The 19,124-nt window shown below is 38.2% G+C and overlaps 1 protein-coding gene across 1 annotated transcript in view; it reads left to right on the top strand.

The window, feature by feature from the left end:
- Window positions 1-4,647: 4,647 nt before the first annotated feature.
- The window catches only part of astn1 (astrotactin 1), a 369,159-nt gene continuing 354,682 nt past the window's right edge, over window positions 4,648-19,124 (top strand). Inside the window, exon 1 of the mRNA XM_017309852.1 lies at window positions 4,648-5,115. Within this exon, the coding sequence (XP_017165341.1) occupies window positions 4,821-5,115 (295 nt within the window). The 5' untranslated portion in view covers window positions 4,648-4,820. The remainder of the gene's footprint in view (window positions 5,116-19,124) is intronic.

The following is a 19,124-nucleotide window of genomic DNA, read 5'->3' on the forward strand; positions in this document are numbered from 1 at the left end:
ATCTTTGCCAGACTTTGCAATCTCTTTCATACATGGTTTCTTTTGAGCTTGCGTTCATTGTCTTATGTCCATCTCTCTTTCTGACTTGAAGCTCATAATTACAAAAAATTWATCTGCTATGCTATTCAAAGAATAGTAAAAAAAAAAAACTTGCACACCATATTTCTTTAATCACATTGTAATGAAAATGGAAATGTTATCACAATTTGCAAAAAAAAAAAGCAGAGATGATGTAGTTAAAATACATATATATATATATATATATATATATACTAAATGCAAGAATACAACATGCGAGTGTGTAAGCTCATAAACTGCAATTGGGTATTTTTTATTTATTTATTTTATTTTTATTTTTTGCAGCCGCTAGTCTAACATGGGATCAGATTTCCCTGAGGAGCAGAACAGGACAGGTTCATAATCAAGGACACTGCAGACAGACAGCAGCTTCAGCCTGAAGGACAGTTTCAACACCTCAAACCATGTTTACTACCACTTATAAATAAGTAAAGAACTACAGCTAGCATAATTCTGCCATTTCTGACAGGATACAGATACCATGGGTGAACAGGAAAACACAAAAAACATGCAAGAGCTACCTGCCACTCAGAGGGACTGGCAGGAAGTTCTCTGTTGTCTCTAAGGTTGTTTCTGTAGAATGAGAGTCATCCAAAGATAACATTACTTTGGATGCATTACTGAGCAAATGTATTCCTACCCATACTTTTAATTTTATTTTTTCATTTTTCAACCCACGCTAACACAATACGCGTTACTTACTTGGATGTGTTTTCAATTTTTATTTGCTGTTTTTTTTAAAATCAACAAGTGGAGCCTGGCAAAAAGAAACTCATGTAAAAGGACTTCAGAAGAAAGTCCATTTGCATCATGAGTACTTTTGTTTAATACGAAACGRCAAAAAACAGTTGTGCCAAAAAGGGCTTACCGTAAAAAAAAAAAGAAAAAAAAAGTACTTTTTATTGCTAATCTGGATTATAATGGGCATAGTTCCAACCATGTTATGCAGAGTTTTGTTTTGTATATACACCAAAATGTTATTTTTTATGCCCCACAAGAAGACTTATATTTTGCTGTGGCAGATGTGTTTCTTGCATCCAGTCTCCATCTCACTCAGTCTATCCTCCTGCTTTTATTAAACAATTTTCTTTTAAAAACTAAAATAACAAAATGGATGAGGACATTATGGGGAAAAAAAAAAACTTTTGAAATTTGTATTACACCGTCAGGCTCCGCATGAGTTTGTCTTAAATACAGGAGTCCTGCTTGACAGATTTTGTGAAGCTCCGACGCTCAATGCCTCAAACTCCTGTATGCAGTTTTTATGCCTATTCAGCCACTCTGATTATAACTCTGCATTTATCTTCATATTGTTAAAGGGAAAACACCATGCCTGAGGCAACAAATCAATAGATTTAGTTTGTGAGAACACTGGAACACAGTGAGAGTGGGATGTGAATCATCCTGTYTCTAGGCTACATTTTGTAGCACCTAATATCAGATGATAGAAAGCGGAAAGCATTGCCCTCAACTTGTATTTTTGTTGCAGTACGTTTGCTCACGCTATTAGAAGTAGATAAACTTCAACATCTGACCTGAAATCTAAATATATAAAATTACCCGACAGACATAATTCCTATGAAATCTGGATTCCTGTCCAGGTGCCTGCTGTCCTCAGTTCTGAAACCCTCTGTTGTAATCGTTAGATGCCTCCATTTCTGGATGGCTCTGCCTTTTCTCTGTGGGCCCCACAGAGGCTTATCTTAGCCAAGGTTCTTGGCAGAATGAGCTCCCCAGTGAAGTCGGGACAGTACAGTTGCTTTTATCGGATTAGGGGATACTTTTTCCTCCCCCCCATGTTCACCTGAAAAAATGTCTTCACACACAGTCAACCCAACAAAGTCAGGCTTTATGGATAAAAGACACCTAAGAGATTTYTGAACTATCCTTTTGAAACTTGAGAAACAACACACATGCTTTAAAAAAAATCATCAGCTCCAACAAATATGAAACTCGTAATCTTTTAGATGCAATATGGCTTATTTTCAACCAGTGTGGCTCCAATTTACCATTGATGAAAAAGTGTAAGTATTTGCTTTTAAAAGCCACCTCGCACTTATTACTGGTTGACTGCACGTCTTGTTCCCAATTGCATTTGTGATAAATGGTAAATAGTTAGCAAGTTTAACTCTAGAACAGAGTGAAAACTAGTTTAGGAATAATTTGAGCTAATTTTGCACTGTAGCATGCCTGGAAGAAAACTGAACTGTAGTGCAACTCTAAGAGTCAGAGGTTTAATTTTTATTTAGCTTTTGGACAAAATGTTCTAGTGCTATTTGCAGATGTTCACAAATACACTGGAATAACTATTACCGTTTACCAATAGTTCTCCTCATGCCTCAAACCAATTTAACAGAAAAGTTTTTCCTTCACCCTYGGTTGACTGTCGAGCAGAACTTCTGGCTTTTCCAACGGTGCACAGCGACGCGGCTAAAGAAAAGGGCAAAAACACACCTAGAAGCAAACACTTACAAAAATACTGTACATTGTAAAATATTTAACAGTTTTCCCCCCTCAACTGGCAACTTCAGGAACAATCAAAAATGCATAAATAATAAATGCACACACAAACTAGTTCACTTATTCTATTTACTCACACCGGTTTTAAAATACTTACTTTAAGCAGCCAAGACTTGTCCACTTTCATTTTGTTGCCCTTTTGGCTTTGATGCTGTCCGTGTCCTATTTTTGGACTTTTTCAACAGTTTTCATGAGGACAGAGTGAGATGGCAGTTAATAGGAGACCACAGAGCTGCTTAAATATTAAATGGAGGGACAGTAGTGACACAGAAAATGCAATCTTCTTTTCTTACGGCTTTGTGTCCAAATCCAAATTGCAATCGTGTGGTCGAAAAAAGCGGTCAAGGGATTTAGAATCAGAAAAGCTCTCTGCAGATGTTGGTTCCRGTGGAATTTATGTGGAGTTTGCATGTGGTTGTTGTTTCAGTCGCGTATCGGGAGTTAGGAGTAGAACCAAAATGCGGACGAGAACTAGGGGCTCAGCGCGGTAGCAGAATACATAGTTTAGCTGAAAATTTTACAGAATGAACAGGAAACGAACATGACAAGGAGCTTTGGCAGCATGGCAGAAGGAACTGGTGTTGGATTCACGTGAGCTTAAYCAAGRGGATGTAGAACAGCTGTGAAGGAGAGCAAAACAGAGACTGAAGGAAGGCGAAAAATAACACACAGAGCTAAATGAGAAACAACGTGATTTGGAAATAAAAATTGAAAGAGTCTAAGAGAACACACCAAAACAGGGARGAAAAGCCACAAGAMATGAGTAAGAAATTACACACAAAAGAATTCACTAATACAGMAAGACTAATAACAATAATGTACAGATGAAAATAGATCATCCATGCCAAGACCTTACAGTAACAGATTTGAAATGACAGGACATGGGCAGCAACGAGAAACTCAGAAGTGATTCAAAACACAAATGCCAACAAAAAAACAAAACCCAAACTACCAACGATCATCACTCTTTCTAGTTTTGTTAATGAGAATTTCCTGTTTACAGCACATGTGGTAGAAACCTTAACCAAAAACAAATGTGATTGTTGGTGAAATCTGAAGGCAATTTTAAAAGCCTGACTTAGGAGTGTTTTCTGTATTCACATTGGAAGAATATGCTTGTACAATATATATATATATATATATATATATATATAAAAAAAATCATAAAAAATGATTCTTAAAGCGTCCACTATGAAGAGTAGGAGATCTGTAGCTAACATAATGGTGTCAGATCCTCCCACAGTACACAAAGGTCAAGAGTCCAAGCTTGTAAAGTTAAATTGATATTCCAAAAATATTTTTAGGCTGTGATCGCTTTTTCTAGAGGTTTCAACTGTTTATAATTATGCTTTATTTTTCTCCCACTTAAATATAAACCCACATTTTAAAGACCCATGTTAAATTGCTGAATGGCTGTTTATATTTTTGAGCCGTTTTAAATCATGTAGACTTGACTAACATGATTTCTCCCTTAATTTTGTTTTWACACTTTTACTCTTGGACTGAGTTTCATTACACAGATTTCCATTTTCTTATAAAAGTGAATCATAACAGAGCAACGGTGAGCTCTAAATGGAAGTATCAACCTTTCTGGGCCYAGAATGTAGCCTTCTCAACTCACAAAAACAGCACAACTTGAGATCTTACAGCCACTRACAGAGTACCGGGAGTTGTAGCAATCAGTTTGTGCATCTGAACCACCAATTAGGCAATTACACATGCACCAGTCTAGCAYCCACCCAATAAAAGAGGTCAGGCAAACTGTTAAAAATGCCAGTGGTGTCCCTTGGTTATGATATGCAAATTTGTATGAGAGGGCAAATGCACAATTAGATTAAAAATTATTATGCTTTTGTTGAYGGGGCCTTAAGGGCACTTTGGGTGCATTCGCAGTTAGTAATCCATGCTCAGCCATTACAGAGCTATTTAGACAGATTATCGATCCATTACAGTAAGGGGTCAACAGCATTAAAACACAGTCAAACAGCCACACAGTCGATGCCCAGCTATGTATCAACAAAAACCATGTGACTGATCAGAGGCAAGAAGCAGGAGGCGTTTGTTTCCTACACTGAGAGAGCCCGCTGGTGCACCACGCGCAGCACATCCCTCCCAAGCGTTGCGCTGGGAGACTCAAGCACTCGGCAAGAGAAACCGCGAGGAGGGCGAGAGAGGAGAGAGGAGGAAAAAAAAAAGGAGCGACGGAGACGGCGAGTCTAAACATGGAGCCGACACCGCTGCTTCGGCTTATGGGGCTGCTGTGGCTCCTTCTAGCCGACCAAACCACCGCGGTCCGGGGTCTGAACGGCGACGAAGACCAGAGCCAGGACACCGAGTGCAAGATGAAGAGCGTCACCGTGTCAGCGCTGCCGTTTCTGAGGGAGAACGACCTGAGCATCATGCACAGCCCGTCGGCCTCTGAGCCCAAGCTGCTATTCTCCGTGAGGAACGATTTTCCAGGGGACGTGGTGGTGGTGGACGACCTGGAAAACACCGAGCTCCCTTTCTTCGTCCTAGGTGAGTTTTGCGACCGGGTGCTCACAGCGTGGCTCATTAGCGGTTAATTGAATGGATTAAATCCCACTCAGTCTTTGTTACTACACAGAACATCTGTCTGTTAGCTCAGGCCTGGCTACATAGTGCAGTGTCCTTTTTTTTTAAATGTGTTATAGTTGATGGAGCAGTCCACAGGAAGAGAAACTATTAGCTTTTAAATCTAGCCATCTACTCTGTGTTTGCTAATTAGCGTGCAGCTGTTAATAATTATAGCGACACTGCGCTTTGCACTGCAATAACAGGCCGAGTAGCATTGTTGTGCTAGCAATATATCCACATCTTGAATGGAATTGAATCATATCACACCACAAAGAAAAAGCAAAACTTTAGTGCTCTGTCTATTTCTTGATTTTTGTTAAAGTAATCACATGGTTCTACTATAAAACGATTGTATTGAGCWGCTTAGTCAACGCGCAAGCATACTTGTATGCAAACTTTTTTGACGTCACTGCAACTTTCTAGCGTWTGAAGTTTGACGTATTATTTGGGTAACTCCGTGTGGTTTATGGCTTGTGTTTTGATGAGTTTTCTAAAGTTTCTTGTTAAAACGTTTGACATCCGCTGTCCATGGTTCTGAATTTCAGCCGACGGTTCAGTTTGCAGCTCTGTCACCGGATAGTATCTGTAGCAGAACCCCGCTCCCAAATAAATGATTGTGGCTTTACTGATGAGCAGCCAGGTTTATTGGAAGTAAGCCATGAGTTTCACCGTAAGAGCTGCATGCACAAACACACACACACAGACAGTGAGAGCTACAAAAACACGCTCTTAAATAGTAATGTTTCAACTAAAAATAACTGTTACGACTGGCTCAAGGTCATAACAAAACGGGAGACCATGCAGGGATTAAAGTGTAGAAAAATGAATATTTATTAACAAAAACAACAATGGATTGTGGATATCAGTATAAGTGGTGTGATGCAAATGCTTGGATGTGTTGTATGAGTGCATATGGAAGTGTTGAAGTGCCAAAAGAAAGACAAACGCAAATGTGCAAAAAGGAGGGGAGCCGAGGCCTGGCAACAGAACACCATAAGCGTCAAGCGGCAGAGTGGACGCCGAAGGCGACCAAGAAGATGGAGACAGCCAGGTTTAAGTACTCTGCACTCCCAATCAACTTGATCAGCAGCACCTGTAAAGGGGAGGAGCACAAGGACAGACAAAAGCAACACCTGCWGCCCAGCCCTTAAGGCCCAGGGCCGTAACAATAACGTTCACTACTAAAAATCTCAACTCTAATTCAAAACTATACCCTATGGGTTTGTATACAATAAAAATARATTCACAATTTCAATCGATCAACATTAGAACCATCCTTATTTACAAAATAAACATTCCTTGTGCCTCTATCAAGGGGGGGCGCTAATAACGAGATACTTTGTTGCAACTTGTCTTCCGTTCCTTTCTGTCCTTGAGCTCTACGACATATATACAGAAGATGTCTCACCAAAACAAAAGCATCAAATCAAAAAACGGAAGTCAACCATACACTGTACAAAACAAAATGAAGCAAATGCAATAAGCACTAAAGACAAACAAGGAGCCCAGTCTGAGGTTACTTAGGTTTGAGTTTTGTTTTATTCTGCCATTAACATGTATACAACCAATCAAGTACTTTTTGTTTCTGGATGTTTTTGTTTTGTTTTTTKGTAAGAGTTCAGCATAGATAAGTTRTTACCCTAAAAATGTAACACTACTGGTAGATTTTGACTGAAATCAATTKTCTTATTTGACTTCTAATTTAAATGATGCCTTTTCAACACCGTATTATCTTTTAGGAGATGTCTCATTTAAAAAAAATTATAAAATCTTTGTCGAATGATGATTTTTTTGTATCTTAACAGTAGGATATATCTATTGGTTGCTTGATGAGTCGAATTGTTTCAGTTTTTCTTATTTTCCTTCTACAAATTAAGTTCACAAATTACTAATGAACAACTTTATGCGTATAAGTGTTTCTCAGTGACTAAACCCCTTTTAAAATGTAGGATAACAAGACCTCTTATTGTATATGAAAGTTTCATTTTATTAGAAACTTTCTTTATATAGCTCAGAAATGTGCCTTTCTTTATACAAGAATAAATTAAACTAAAAGTGCAGTGTATTAAACTTGTCCTCCCTTTCAGTGATTAGTAGCCAGTGTGAGCTCTGCCCAACTTACTAATCCTGAGTAAATGGAAAATGTCAGGAGGTGTTAGYTAAGGTGTGCAGCTAGCATTACCTAGTTTCTTGTCTGTTTTAATATTTCTTAATTTGATAAATCGTCTCACAACATAGTTTGTTTATGRTGGTGAGTGTGTGGACCAAGCTTGCTGACAGTTTTTCTTCTGCTTCATGACCGAAGGACTTTGCCTTGGGCATTCTGGATATTAATTATTACAAGCGTTCTGGAAGTATGCTATCCTACGTAGTGTTCAGGTTCATCACACATATCCTTTAGTTGAGTTTAATAGGGTGTGGACTTGTTCCAGTATGCCTTGACATGGGATCTGTATCCTAGTCTTCACTTTGAGAGTTTTGGATGTTTTTATACTGTATAATGTTTCAGTATGTCATCCCTATTAAAGAAGWAATAATTTGAACTAAAMGTTTGTTGCACATTTTAATCAGTTAAATAGGTATTAAGCCTACTTTTCATTAAGCCCACATTATGTATTGTAACTATTTTTCTTTTTGGCTGGCATTCAGTATCTGGGTTTTAAGTCTTTAACCTGAAGACATAGAGTGTAGAACATTCAGTTGTTTGAGGGGTTTTGGTTAATAATAATTAATACCAATTAAAAAATMCTTCCCTCTTTCCTTTAGCTACCTGCTAACAACCGACTCTGTATGGAAACTTCTTGACTTTGAGCATAATATCCGCCAACATGTGTGAATCTAGCATTTTGTTGACAGAGGCTGAAAGCTCAATTGAAAAAAATATGGAACATTTTGCTGCAATATTTTCAACCTTTCAGGCATCTGTTGAAAGCCTTACAGCATGTTTAAATGTAGCAACCTGAATCCATCAGACGGGATTCAGCAAAAAGCATTGTCATCTGAAATAGTGTCTTATACGTTTTGCTGCATTGCAAAATGCAACCAGCTCAATTCACGACTGGAAGTACATTGGCCACATTGGCTCTGTGTTGGTAGACTTTCACTGGCTTCCAGTTTAGCAGTTTACAATTGTACTAGTAACTTATGAAAGTTTTAATGGCTTGGCACCACACTGCTTTGAACATGAAAAAGTGGCACCTTTGTTGATGCCTCGCACTCTACCTTTTCTGTCTGAGTTCAATATTATTTGTGTTCTACCCTTTTGCCATTCTTGGTGTTTCGTCATTTCTGGTGTGCAATCGTTTGTTGTTAACATTTTCATTCATTATGGATATCTACAGCATGACTTACCTTTGGTACTTAGTCGTRCTGCAGAGGCTATAGTCCTCTGTTTGCCGCAGTGATCTGTGTGTTTAATACCTGATCGCTTACAAGTAGAAGCTTTCTTCTGTTGAGCGATCGCATCTCAACTCACCATTTAGATCTATTCCTGTTGACTGAAACCAGGCTGAAACCAAGCAGTGCTCTCTCTGAGCTCCACGCACCAATCTACTCCTACCTGAGTGTCTGGCCATGGAGGCGGTCTCTCTGCTGCGTTCAATCATGACCTCAGCTGCCGATCATTGTCTTCAAAATACTTGAGCTTTGACTGTGGTGGAATATGTATATTGTTCACCAAAATATACAAAGAATTTCATCAGATTTTTCAGAATTGCTAGCTGAACTGTTGATGGACTCCATCTGTGTGGTGACTTTAATGTTCTTGTTTGCAGCCCCTGAAACCAATTGGCATTAAGTTTCAAAACCTTCTGGATTGCTTTGGCTCGTCTCAATCAGTGTCAGGGCCCAAACATAGACATGATTACACACTTACCCAATCATCTCTCATGGCCTTCTTGTATCTACTATAGAGATCACTTTCCCATTATGTTTGAATATGTGTTCCCTTTGTGTCCACTCCTCCTGTGGTAAAACCTATGCTCCCTGCACTTCTCCATCACCTCATCCACTGCAGGACAGTTTGTTGCTGCCTGTAAATGCAGTGAATTATACTCCATTGATGGGCTAGACATTCTTCTACGTCCAGAGGAATTTGTCACGTCTTTTCAGTTCATCTACATAAAGAGTTTGGACCCAACACTCCTCTAAAGCAGACTTCTACAAAAATCAAGCCAGATCAATGGCTTAATAATACCRCCCGGGCCGTTGCACAGAGAAGCAGAAAAGCAGAATGCAGATGGAAGAAAGACAGACTTCATGCATCCCTGAGGATACTGAGAGACTGTCTTTGTGAATATCAAAGTGATGTTAAGCAGGCTAAATCTCAGTATTTAGTTTCCACCAGATGTAACCAACTGCGGGTTTTATTTAGCGCCATTCATTCTACCATTAATTCTTCTACCAAACTTATAAAAACTGCTACAGAGTCTACCTGTGATAATTTTCTARATTATTTTGTTAGCAACATGAACTCTATCAAACAGACCATTGCCTGTATATTTAGTGGTGTCCAATTACATGTTCCTCCAATGAACTCTGCTGTCTTTGATCAAGCTGCTGTTGCTACTGCACCTCTTTGAGGTGGTTCAACAGACGAGACCTACCAACTGTCCTCTGGACGTCATTCTCTCCAAGACGCTCAAACAGACCTTTGATGCTTGTCTCCTGATGGTTAATAGCTGTCTAAAGCTCAGGGTCTGTCCCATTTGTTTTCAAGCATGTTGTGGTTAGACATTTTTTTTAAACAGCCTTTTCCAATTTTGGGCCAATCTTCCGTTTGATCTTTTTTATGTAAACTTCTGAAAAGGATTGTTTTTATTCAGCTCTAATGTTTTGGAGATGATAAAAGCTGATTTTCACATTGGAGCAATGTGAAAATAACTTGCTGGAGAAATTCCAGTCTGGCTTCAGATATCGCTATGGCACTCAAATTACAGAAAAATATTGTTTGGTCGCTTGATGCCAAAAAACCTGTTCTACTGGATMTTAGAACAGCTGAAGACCATCCAGTGCTCATTAGTCATTTGGTTCAGCAGTCACAACTCCCTTCAGGGAGCAGTGCTTCAGTGGTTGGAGTCCTACTTAACAGAATATTCTCCATCATGATAGGTAGTTTCAGATTCCTCTGACGTCTGGTGTGCTGCAGGGATCCATTCTGAGGTCTGTTCTCTTCTCACCTTGCATGCTTAAAATCTGCAAAGTCACCATTTATTACTATGTTTAATGCGAAAATATTTTGTTGTTTGATTTATCATAATTTAAAAAAAAGAAATTTTAACTTTAAATTCAGAATTTTCTGTAGATCTTTTATTTTTCTTTTGCAGAATGTCATATCACAGCTTTTCAAGTTTGTTTGCAGTTGAGCTAGAAGAGATAAGTTTGACATTTTCTAGGCTTACCTTTTGAACACCAAAAAGCTAGGTGTTTTCTTACACTAATATAACATAGAAGCTGAAGAAGATTTTTTTTTGCATTTAACTTTGCTTGTTGGCTCACTTGAATTGTAAAACAAAAATCAGAAGCAGAACAAAAAGATAACAAAAAAGTTGACAACCTTATGAAGCCTTGAAAGATGTTGCTTACTGTGTGCACACCCATCAAGAAATCATTTCAAGGTCAGAATGCTTTTCTGTCAGCAGATGTAATACCAGCTGTAGAAATCAAGTATGACTTTATTTGCTGTACAGTTTGCGTTTAATAAAAATATTTCTACTTCTATATTTACAGACAATTGAAATGGGGGAATAGTCTTAAATGCTATTTAAGACTATTCTTAAATAGCATTTCTTACCAGGATACTTACCATTTTATTAAGCATTTCCACCTGAGACAGCCAGATCTGAACAGTATGAAGAGTTCATTTAAAGGCCTAATTTAGACAACAGTTAAAGCGTCATGGGGTAGAGGGGGTCTCTTAGGGCTAGTGCAGCATATTAATGAACCTCAATTTGTGTCTGACATTTCCATGGGTTGCCTTCTGCTCCGGGACAGAAAACTTTTAATGATAATGCATTCATGGTGCAACTAGCATCCCAGCCGCCCAGCAGTGGCACAGCTGCAGCCTTTAATTTATTTCTTTTCTTTTTCTTATTTTTGCTTGTGGCTTGATTTCCTCTGTTGCTTCACAGAACCTCCTTTGTGACTTTAGGCGCGTCTGCTTTGAATTCTAAAGCACAGTGTTCATTTCAATTGTAATCGTCTCTTAGCGGGAAACAAAAGCAGTTTAGGTCAGCATGGTGCGACTGTGTTGATAAAGGGCACTAATTAAATTCAAACCGGTACGGTAAGATGCCGGCTCAATGCTGTTTGATTGGAAGCATTCAGGTCCTTGTAGTTGCTGCTGTTTGGGGATGCTGGGATTCATGTCTCACACTGGCCCTTCCTTTATTGTTATGCCTGCCAAAACTTCATTATGATTAATGTTCTACATTTTTATCTAAGCATATTCTTTTGTCACCTCATGAGCCTACAAGGTGACTAACGGAATATAACAAGTGCCAACATCTGTAAAGTCAGCCAATTTGAACAACACTGACAGAGAAAACATACAGGGAGTCCAGCTACACTTGTATAGCACCTTTTAATTTGATCTTKTCTTGTCATTCCTTAAAYGTGTCCAAGGATGACTCAGACATTAGCTTACTTTGTTGCCTGAAGTTGTTTWAAAAAAAAACAASAAAAACTGTTCACTGAAGTGCTTAAATCTGCAGTCTTGCCAGAAGGCCATTTACCAAGAAACTTCAAAGTCCAGCAAATGTTTTTCCTCCCACACATGAACACAGTTTGATTCAGGGTATTTACGTAAAGGCGGGGCACACAAATGGATCCATTGAYGATGTTTATGGCAGCTGCAGAGGGAAAGAGAAGGAAGATCAATATGTTTTGTACTGCTTACACTGCAGCAGAAAAATATAAAACTTTTTTAAATACAAAAAAGAGAGAGAGAGTCTTGATATAATTTGACAGCTAAACTTTAGTACCGACAGATAAAATCTGGCTGTCCATGTGAGGAYTTTTTTGTTAACCAAGCAAGGGCTGTAGCCTTAAATTCTTGTAGCTATTTTTGCAAATGTGCATTGGTGCATGCATTGATCTTTTAACTGTTCGATGCAGGTCTTTCGCAGAACTGGTAAAAATCAATCTGCACTGTACAGTAAGTTCAGCCTCATTTTTAGTTATGACAATAAATTTAAGAGACAAACCGCTGAAAATAAACACAAGTAATGAAACAAAAAAAAAATGCCTTGCCATTTGCTTCATTGTTTTTCCCTTTTCTAGTTAGAAAGGTTGACATGTACAGTTTTCATTCAAAGTCAGCCATATGTGCAGCCACACAGCAGAACGCACGCTACATATATCTGGTACCAATCTAAAAACAAACCGGAGGGAGAGATGCACAAATAAAATGTTTCRTAGGTATTCACATCCTCATACTAATATACATAACAATATTTGGCATTTTGTAAAAGTCTATAAACAAGCCAAATATTTGCAATATTATCCCACTTTATGAAATATAAAATGCCTCGCTGTAGCCAGCTTAATGGCAGACACTGAATGTTTTGGGTCTTAAGTAACCTTACCATTTGCTTGAAAATATAAAACTGGAATCCAAATGGAAATGCATCCCCAAAGTATACTGCAGTGTTTCATAACAGTCCTCTGGTGTTTTTGTGGCAAACAATAACTTACATCGTGGTCCAAAAGTTAGTTTGGTGTCACCAGACCATAACACAGTCTTGGGATAATTTTGAAGAATGAAATCCTGTTAATCCACATAATCTTACGTCCTTCTTTGTTWTTCAATTTTATATTAAAAATGGAAAATATTTCTTTTTTTCCTCACTCTTTTACATTGCAACAATGTGGCCTTGTAYCGTGGAACATAACAATCTTTAATCTTTTCTTACCGAATAGTAGTTGTCGGTGTTTCAAACATAGAATTTGGTGAATGACAGAAATTAGATTTTGCCTGGAGCTGACATTAGAGGCTTCCTTTCAAGAACATTGATGGCAGGTGCTTAAGACACTGACTAACCCTGTAAATGCAAAAGTCAGATCACTTCAATCAGCTCAATATACAGTTGCAGCTTATCAAACAGTTTACTTCTCAGCAGCAGCCTGTTCTGCTGCAGTCTGGCCCATACTCAGCTAATCCTTTGCAGTTTAGAGTAGTTGTTGACCTCAGAGACACAATGTAAAGCTGTGTTTTCAGTGTGAAGGTGAAACCTCCAATCAGTATTTCTTATGTTGAGAGAAAGAAAATTCTTGTTTWATAAATTTCTGATATTCATGTGTTTATTCACCACAAACCCCTTAAAAAACAATTTAACGTGCCTCTGGTTTCTCTAGTCAGAGGTTGTCTTGTGCGATTTGAATTCCATGTATTTCCCTTATTTAAYGGTGGCTTGCATTTTCTTGCTAAATTGCCTCTCTGTGAAGTATCTAAGAAGCAATTTGAAAAAGGTTGATTCTGTGACTGACAGTAAATAATGTCTGCAGGACTGCAGCCACTCGTTAGTGTCAGAGAAGCCCTGCTACGTTATTAGAAATTTACCCTTTTGGTGTGTCATAAATTGCGTGGGAGGTGAGGTAATAAAGTTGCCCTCTGGGAGAAACTCGTGCTGTATTTTCTGTCATTTGTCGGTGGTTTACTCATCTGAGCTGGGAAGCTTGGGGAGAAGTGGTTCAGAACAGGTTAACATTAAAATAAGCTTTCCAGCCGCTTAAAAAAACATTTTCTAACTACATCATTACAGACCTGACATTTATGTCTGCATTTTATTTTACTTTTTCCAATTGGAGTGCATTAAGTTATGCTTTTTCATCATTTTGAATAACAACTTTGTCTCCTACTGATATTTCAACCCATCCATCACAGGATGTGCATTAAAGCAAGGTGTCGTTGACACGTGATGATCCTAATGGAGATTACGTTCCCATTGACAGCATGAAAAAGTACACAAGTTTCCAACCTAACAAAGTCTTGTCAATCTTCTCACTAACATTTCATTTTGATCATCACCTTTACACAGCTTTATGTTGRACCCTCTGCATGCTAATRTATAYGAAATGATTCAGAAAATTGTAATTAACAATTTGTAGGCAAACAATCAATTCCTGACCTATTCTGAAGCAGGTTTTATTCCCAAAATCAATTACAATGATGACAGGTCATTAAGGAAAGAGTAAACCAGCTTAGTCATACTGAAAGTCCTGAAGTGAACCTGAAGTTTCCTTAATAAACACTTTAGGTTTGTGTGTGTTTTTTTWAATATATTTAATATCCAAACACATGGATAATACTGTATTTTCCAGACTTTATGCCAGACTGGAGAGAAGTAATTCCTGATCACTACGATCAGAGCACGGACATTGGTGCTTCAGAAACTGTCAACCAGACATGCMTGCCAAAGTTGAACGTTTCTGTGAGTTTATTGAAAAGCAGGTACATGTGTCCAGCGCATTACTGGACACATCCATGTTATCATGAACATAGACAATATCTTTCCCCTGTTTGCCAAYTTATAAATGAACATGACTGACAGTGTGACTTATATTTGTTTTTTCCTCTCCGTAGTGCATTTTTTGACTAATGTGACTTACACACCGGAGCTGCTTATAGCTGGGAAGGTATGGTGTATAGAAACAAAAATGATTTGCAAATATAATTGTGAGCTCAACAAGCTGCTCTTTTGCTTCATCCAAAAGTCTGAAGTTTCTTAAGACTTATTAATCCTCTTCCAATAGGATGAATTATTAGACAATGAATTGACCTCCGACATAACTATACAACTAGCTCTACAGCTGTGATACAAACTGGGCATATTTGTCACACATGCACAATTAAATTAATTAAAGCAGGATATATYGCTCTGTTCCTTACTCTCTTTTAAGTAACTCGGTAAAAAATTATTAGGATCACTTAAACCCACTGAAACTGATCCCTTTTTTCACCTTTGTGCTCTTTGGGGAGGTTTTTTGTGATAGAAAAACTGCATTAGAAATTGGTATTGTTTACCAGTAAGAATATGAAAAGTGTGGCATCTACTTGTATTTGCCCCTCCGACTGACACCACTAAATAAAATCCAGTGCAACTAATTAAAACGTTTCATTCCAGCTGTTCAGTCAAAGCCTTAGAGGTTAGTTTGAGATCATTGGTGAACAAATAGCATAATTAATACCAAGAAACACACTTACCTCAGGCCAGGGAAAAGGTTGTAGAGAAGCTTATATCAGGGTTGGGTTATAAAACCAAACCGAATGCTTTGACTCCAAAGCACTGAAAGAAGAGGTGGAGAGGACCTCTCATTTCATTCTTCATCTCTAGGCATGAAGAATTCTGGAGAGACTTCTTGTAGCGCTACTGCAATAGAGGAAAAAAATAGTTTGGGGGGGGATCATCACCATCATCAATAATTGGTGAGGAGCGCTCTGCTGCTCTAGTCAGTAATTGTGGTTTCTATTATTGAGAAGAAATTTCAGCAGAAGATGAAGCCCTGGTGCGAAACAATGGGCTGGTGCTGGGCCCCCTGGAGCAATTAACCCAAGCCCCCCATCCTCCCTCATATAGTTCTGACACAATGAATATGTTACAGAGACATCTAATCACTGTACATGTAGGGTGCCAGAGACACTTGGCTGAGTTTAGTGAGCGCACAACCCGTATATAAATTGGATTTTTGTGCTGAATAAGAGGCTTTTGCTGAACGTAGGTGAATTGCGCACTTGTCTACCAGAAAATTTGAGTTTTGCTAATCTTATTTTTCTATTTTATGGAAGTAGATTTGTAACCAAAACACATGGTTTTGTTTGTCAAAGATGTTGGAGGGACATGAAATTGAAAATAAATCAAGTTTTTTAGACTAATCTATTTGTTTATTGAAGTATACATTTCTCAGTTGGTGTGGTTAGAACTATTACTGAGTTATGTAAATACTTATTATAACCTTTTATTCTAATATTTAGGATTAAATGGAGCTCTGACTTTTATGTAATCTATTGGCTTAGGTATTGTAAATTAATCCTCCATGTGAAAAGAAAAACTTTGTTGCAGTTCATCAACAAATGTACAAATCGATAAATGCAGCCGGCTCATTTTACTAATGACTTTAGCTTAGTGTACAGTTCCGAATTAATGGACCTTGTTATCATCACAAGTAAATTACAGCTGCAGCTTTTTTCTTGTGAAAACCGCTTTTTAAATTGTTTTTTGTATAGTCCTGTAGGGTTTCTTAGCTGCTTTTCAAAAGATGGTTTATTGGATTACTTTAAGAAAGTAATATATTCACAAGTCGCTACCAAAATAGCAGGGGAAAAAACAGGAAAATAAATGTATGACCTGAGGTATTTGCTTAGCATGAAAACCTGTCCCAAATATTTGGCACAGTTATCAACTTCAGCTTTAAAACAAGAGAAAATCACAATTCAAACTTCATAGCATAGCACTTGTTGGACATCTAGTCATGAAGGACTGGAAGTAAGCTTATGTGATCAGTTTTATCAGCATTTGTCAATTTTGTGTTGGCTCTAGTTCCAGCAGGCAGAAAAGGGGCCACTTTGAAACTCTAGGGGCCTCATGTACAAAAGAGTACGCAGGTTTCACACTAAAACATGGCGTAGGGTCAAATTTTGACAAGTGGGGCGCAAAAAAATTCAGAAGTATAAAACCATACGCATGCATGTGGCTGCGCAGCTTTCCTTTATACATCCCAATTTGTGGGAAATGGTGTGCAGCTGCTGGTCTGCCCTGTCGACACCCATAAATTCATAGCTATATGAAGTGGTGTAAAAGCCTGGCAGGCTGCCACCACATGTTGCAATAACCATGACAACAATCCTTGCTTGTACTACTACAAGTAGTTCTAATAATAATGATTATATATATTTAAAAGACGCCTCTCAATGTGTCCTTTTTAAGACGCTTCTCTAAGGTCATCTCACATGATGTAAAACCAATGCATTTTATAAGAAAATATAAACCAAATGGGGGGGGGAGGAAATGAGAAAGACTGTGTTGATTAATCCAAGTGGAAATTGTTTGAACAGCAGAGTGTTCAGTTGGGATTTGAAGACATACAGCGTGTCAGAACCCTTTGCAGTGACTTGGGAATGTAGAAGTTTATTCTAAAAGGAGGAATCGTGTATTGTACCAGGCCAATGTGCCACTACATTTATTAGGCACTGTAGCTCACATAAGTCTCACATTTACAGAATGGAGATGCTTTCTAATCATAAAGGCGCATTCAGAAAGTTGGCATGGCTCGACTGAGGGATGACTGTCTTGACCTGTCTGCAGCTCCAGCTGCACCAGCACAGATAACGCACGGCTCCTTATTTAGCTTCTACAGAGAGCACCCAGCATGAGCACTATGGGCAATCTGAAGGATAATAAACCATCAACATGTCCCAGCAGATCAATATAGTGTCTGAACATATGCCCTCTCCTAATCCTTCAACTGGTGATGTTCTCCAGCAGTGCCAAAGTGGTCCACGGTTATCCACCACACCTTTGCGCAGCTACTCGTTCATCTATTCTTTTAAGACCTAGGTCACGTCTTAAATGGTCATGTTTTAAATCACTGAGACTGAACTTTTTAGCTAGTTTCTTCATAAGAATTTGAGTCTAAAATACTAGTTTTACTAATGATTCCCTCAAGCACTTTTTACTTTATGATATGCACAAGACACTTCTGCTGGGATGAAAAAAAAAATCAGACAAAATTAAAGTTGTATCCTACTTGTTTTCTGCTTACAAATCACTTCAGGGGATAACGTTAAAATCTTTTGAGATAGTGTGTAGTGCAACTAAAGTAAAGCATGGCGTGCTTACAATAAATATACTTCCAGATATTTGGGGGCCTTATTTTTTTGCTGCTTTTATTTGATAATTTTGGGGAGAAAAGTTTCATCACAAGACACACCAGAGGTCAGTGATTGTCTCTGTTTGCGCACAGGGCAAGGAGATAGAGCTATAATGTGTGAGGAGGAATTTGACCAGCGGACAGCAACGAGATAAACACAGACAAGGAAAGAAAACCCGAAAGAGGGAGATTGGAGAGCATATAACTGCTTGTAAATGGTTACCATGGTGATTTGATCAGGCGCTTAGGCTAGAGCTCCAAGTGAAAGGTGGCATTTTTATTGCACAGCAGGAAGAGACGAGAAGGACGGAAGGAAGAGGGAGGGAAAAAAAGCGTTTGAGGTGACACCTTTATCTTCACAATGCGCCTATATCTCTGAGTAACGACGTTCATAAAAGAATATCAAGATATCAAAAACCAAATCATCAAATGCTGTTCAGTTCAGGGACATTTTATCTTCAGTTTAAAGATTTTTTACCCTCCCTTCTGTTCTGTCTTTCTTCTCCTTGTGATGCAAAAAAGTGAGTCAACTGTTTCTTAGAAGTGATGAGGCAAAGAAGAACAAAAAGGTGCTTATATAGGGTTTTGGCTCTTTGATTGCCATCAAGGGACTATTGTTGTTTGCTTTAAATTAAATATGCATTATAAAAGTAACCTGGAACCTTGCTCATTAAAAATAKTAAGGTATATTAAGTAGTTATTTGTAAAATGAAAGAAATTGTGTCGTTCCTTTTTGGTATTTTTTCCTATCACCCTAAATAGTATAAAATTATTTCTACACTGGGCTAAAATTTCTGTACACATGCACATCAGATGATGGGACTTACCATTTATTAATGGAAAACCCAAGAAGTTTGGAGGGTTGATCTTGTGTAGATATCTGCTCTAAAATCCAACCACAATGTTACCTGTGTCTGCAGCATAGTAGTTGGTAGCTCAGGAAAGCAGTAAGGAAATGTTCAGTTTGGTAAAGTAGTACTAGCTCTGCAGTGGCTTCTTCAAATTGGCTGCATTACTTACCTCTGTAAGAAATGAACTTGGTAAAACACTTAACTCTGCTGCCAACC

This window comes from Poecilia reticulata, linkage group LG17, assembly GCF_000633615.1.
Source record: "Poecilia reticulata strain Guanapo linkage group LG17, Guppy_female_1.0+MT, whole genome shotgun sequence".
In the NCBI taxonomy this organism is placed as follows: Eukaryota; Metazoa; Chordata; class Actinopteri; order Cyprinodontiformes; family Poeciliidae; genus Poecilia; species Poecilia reticulata.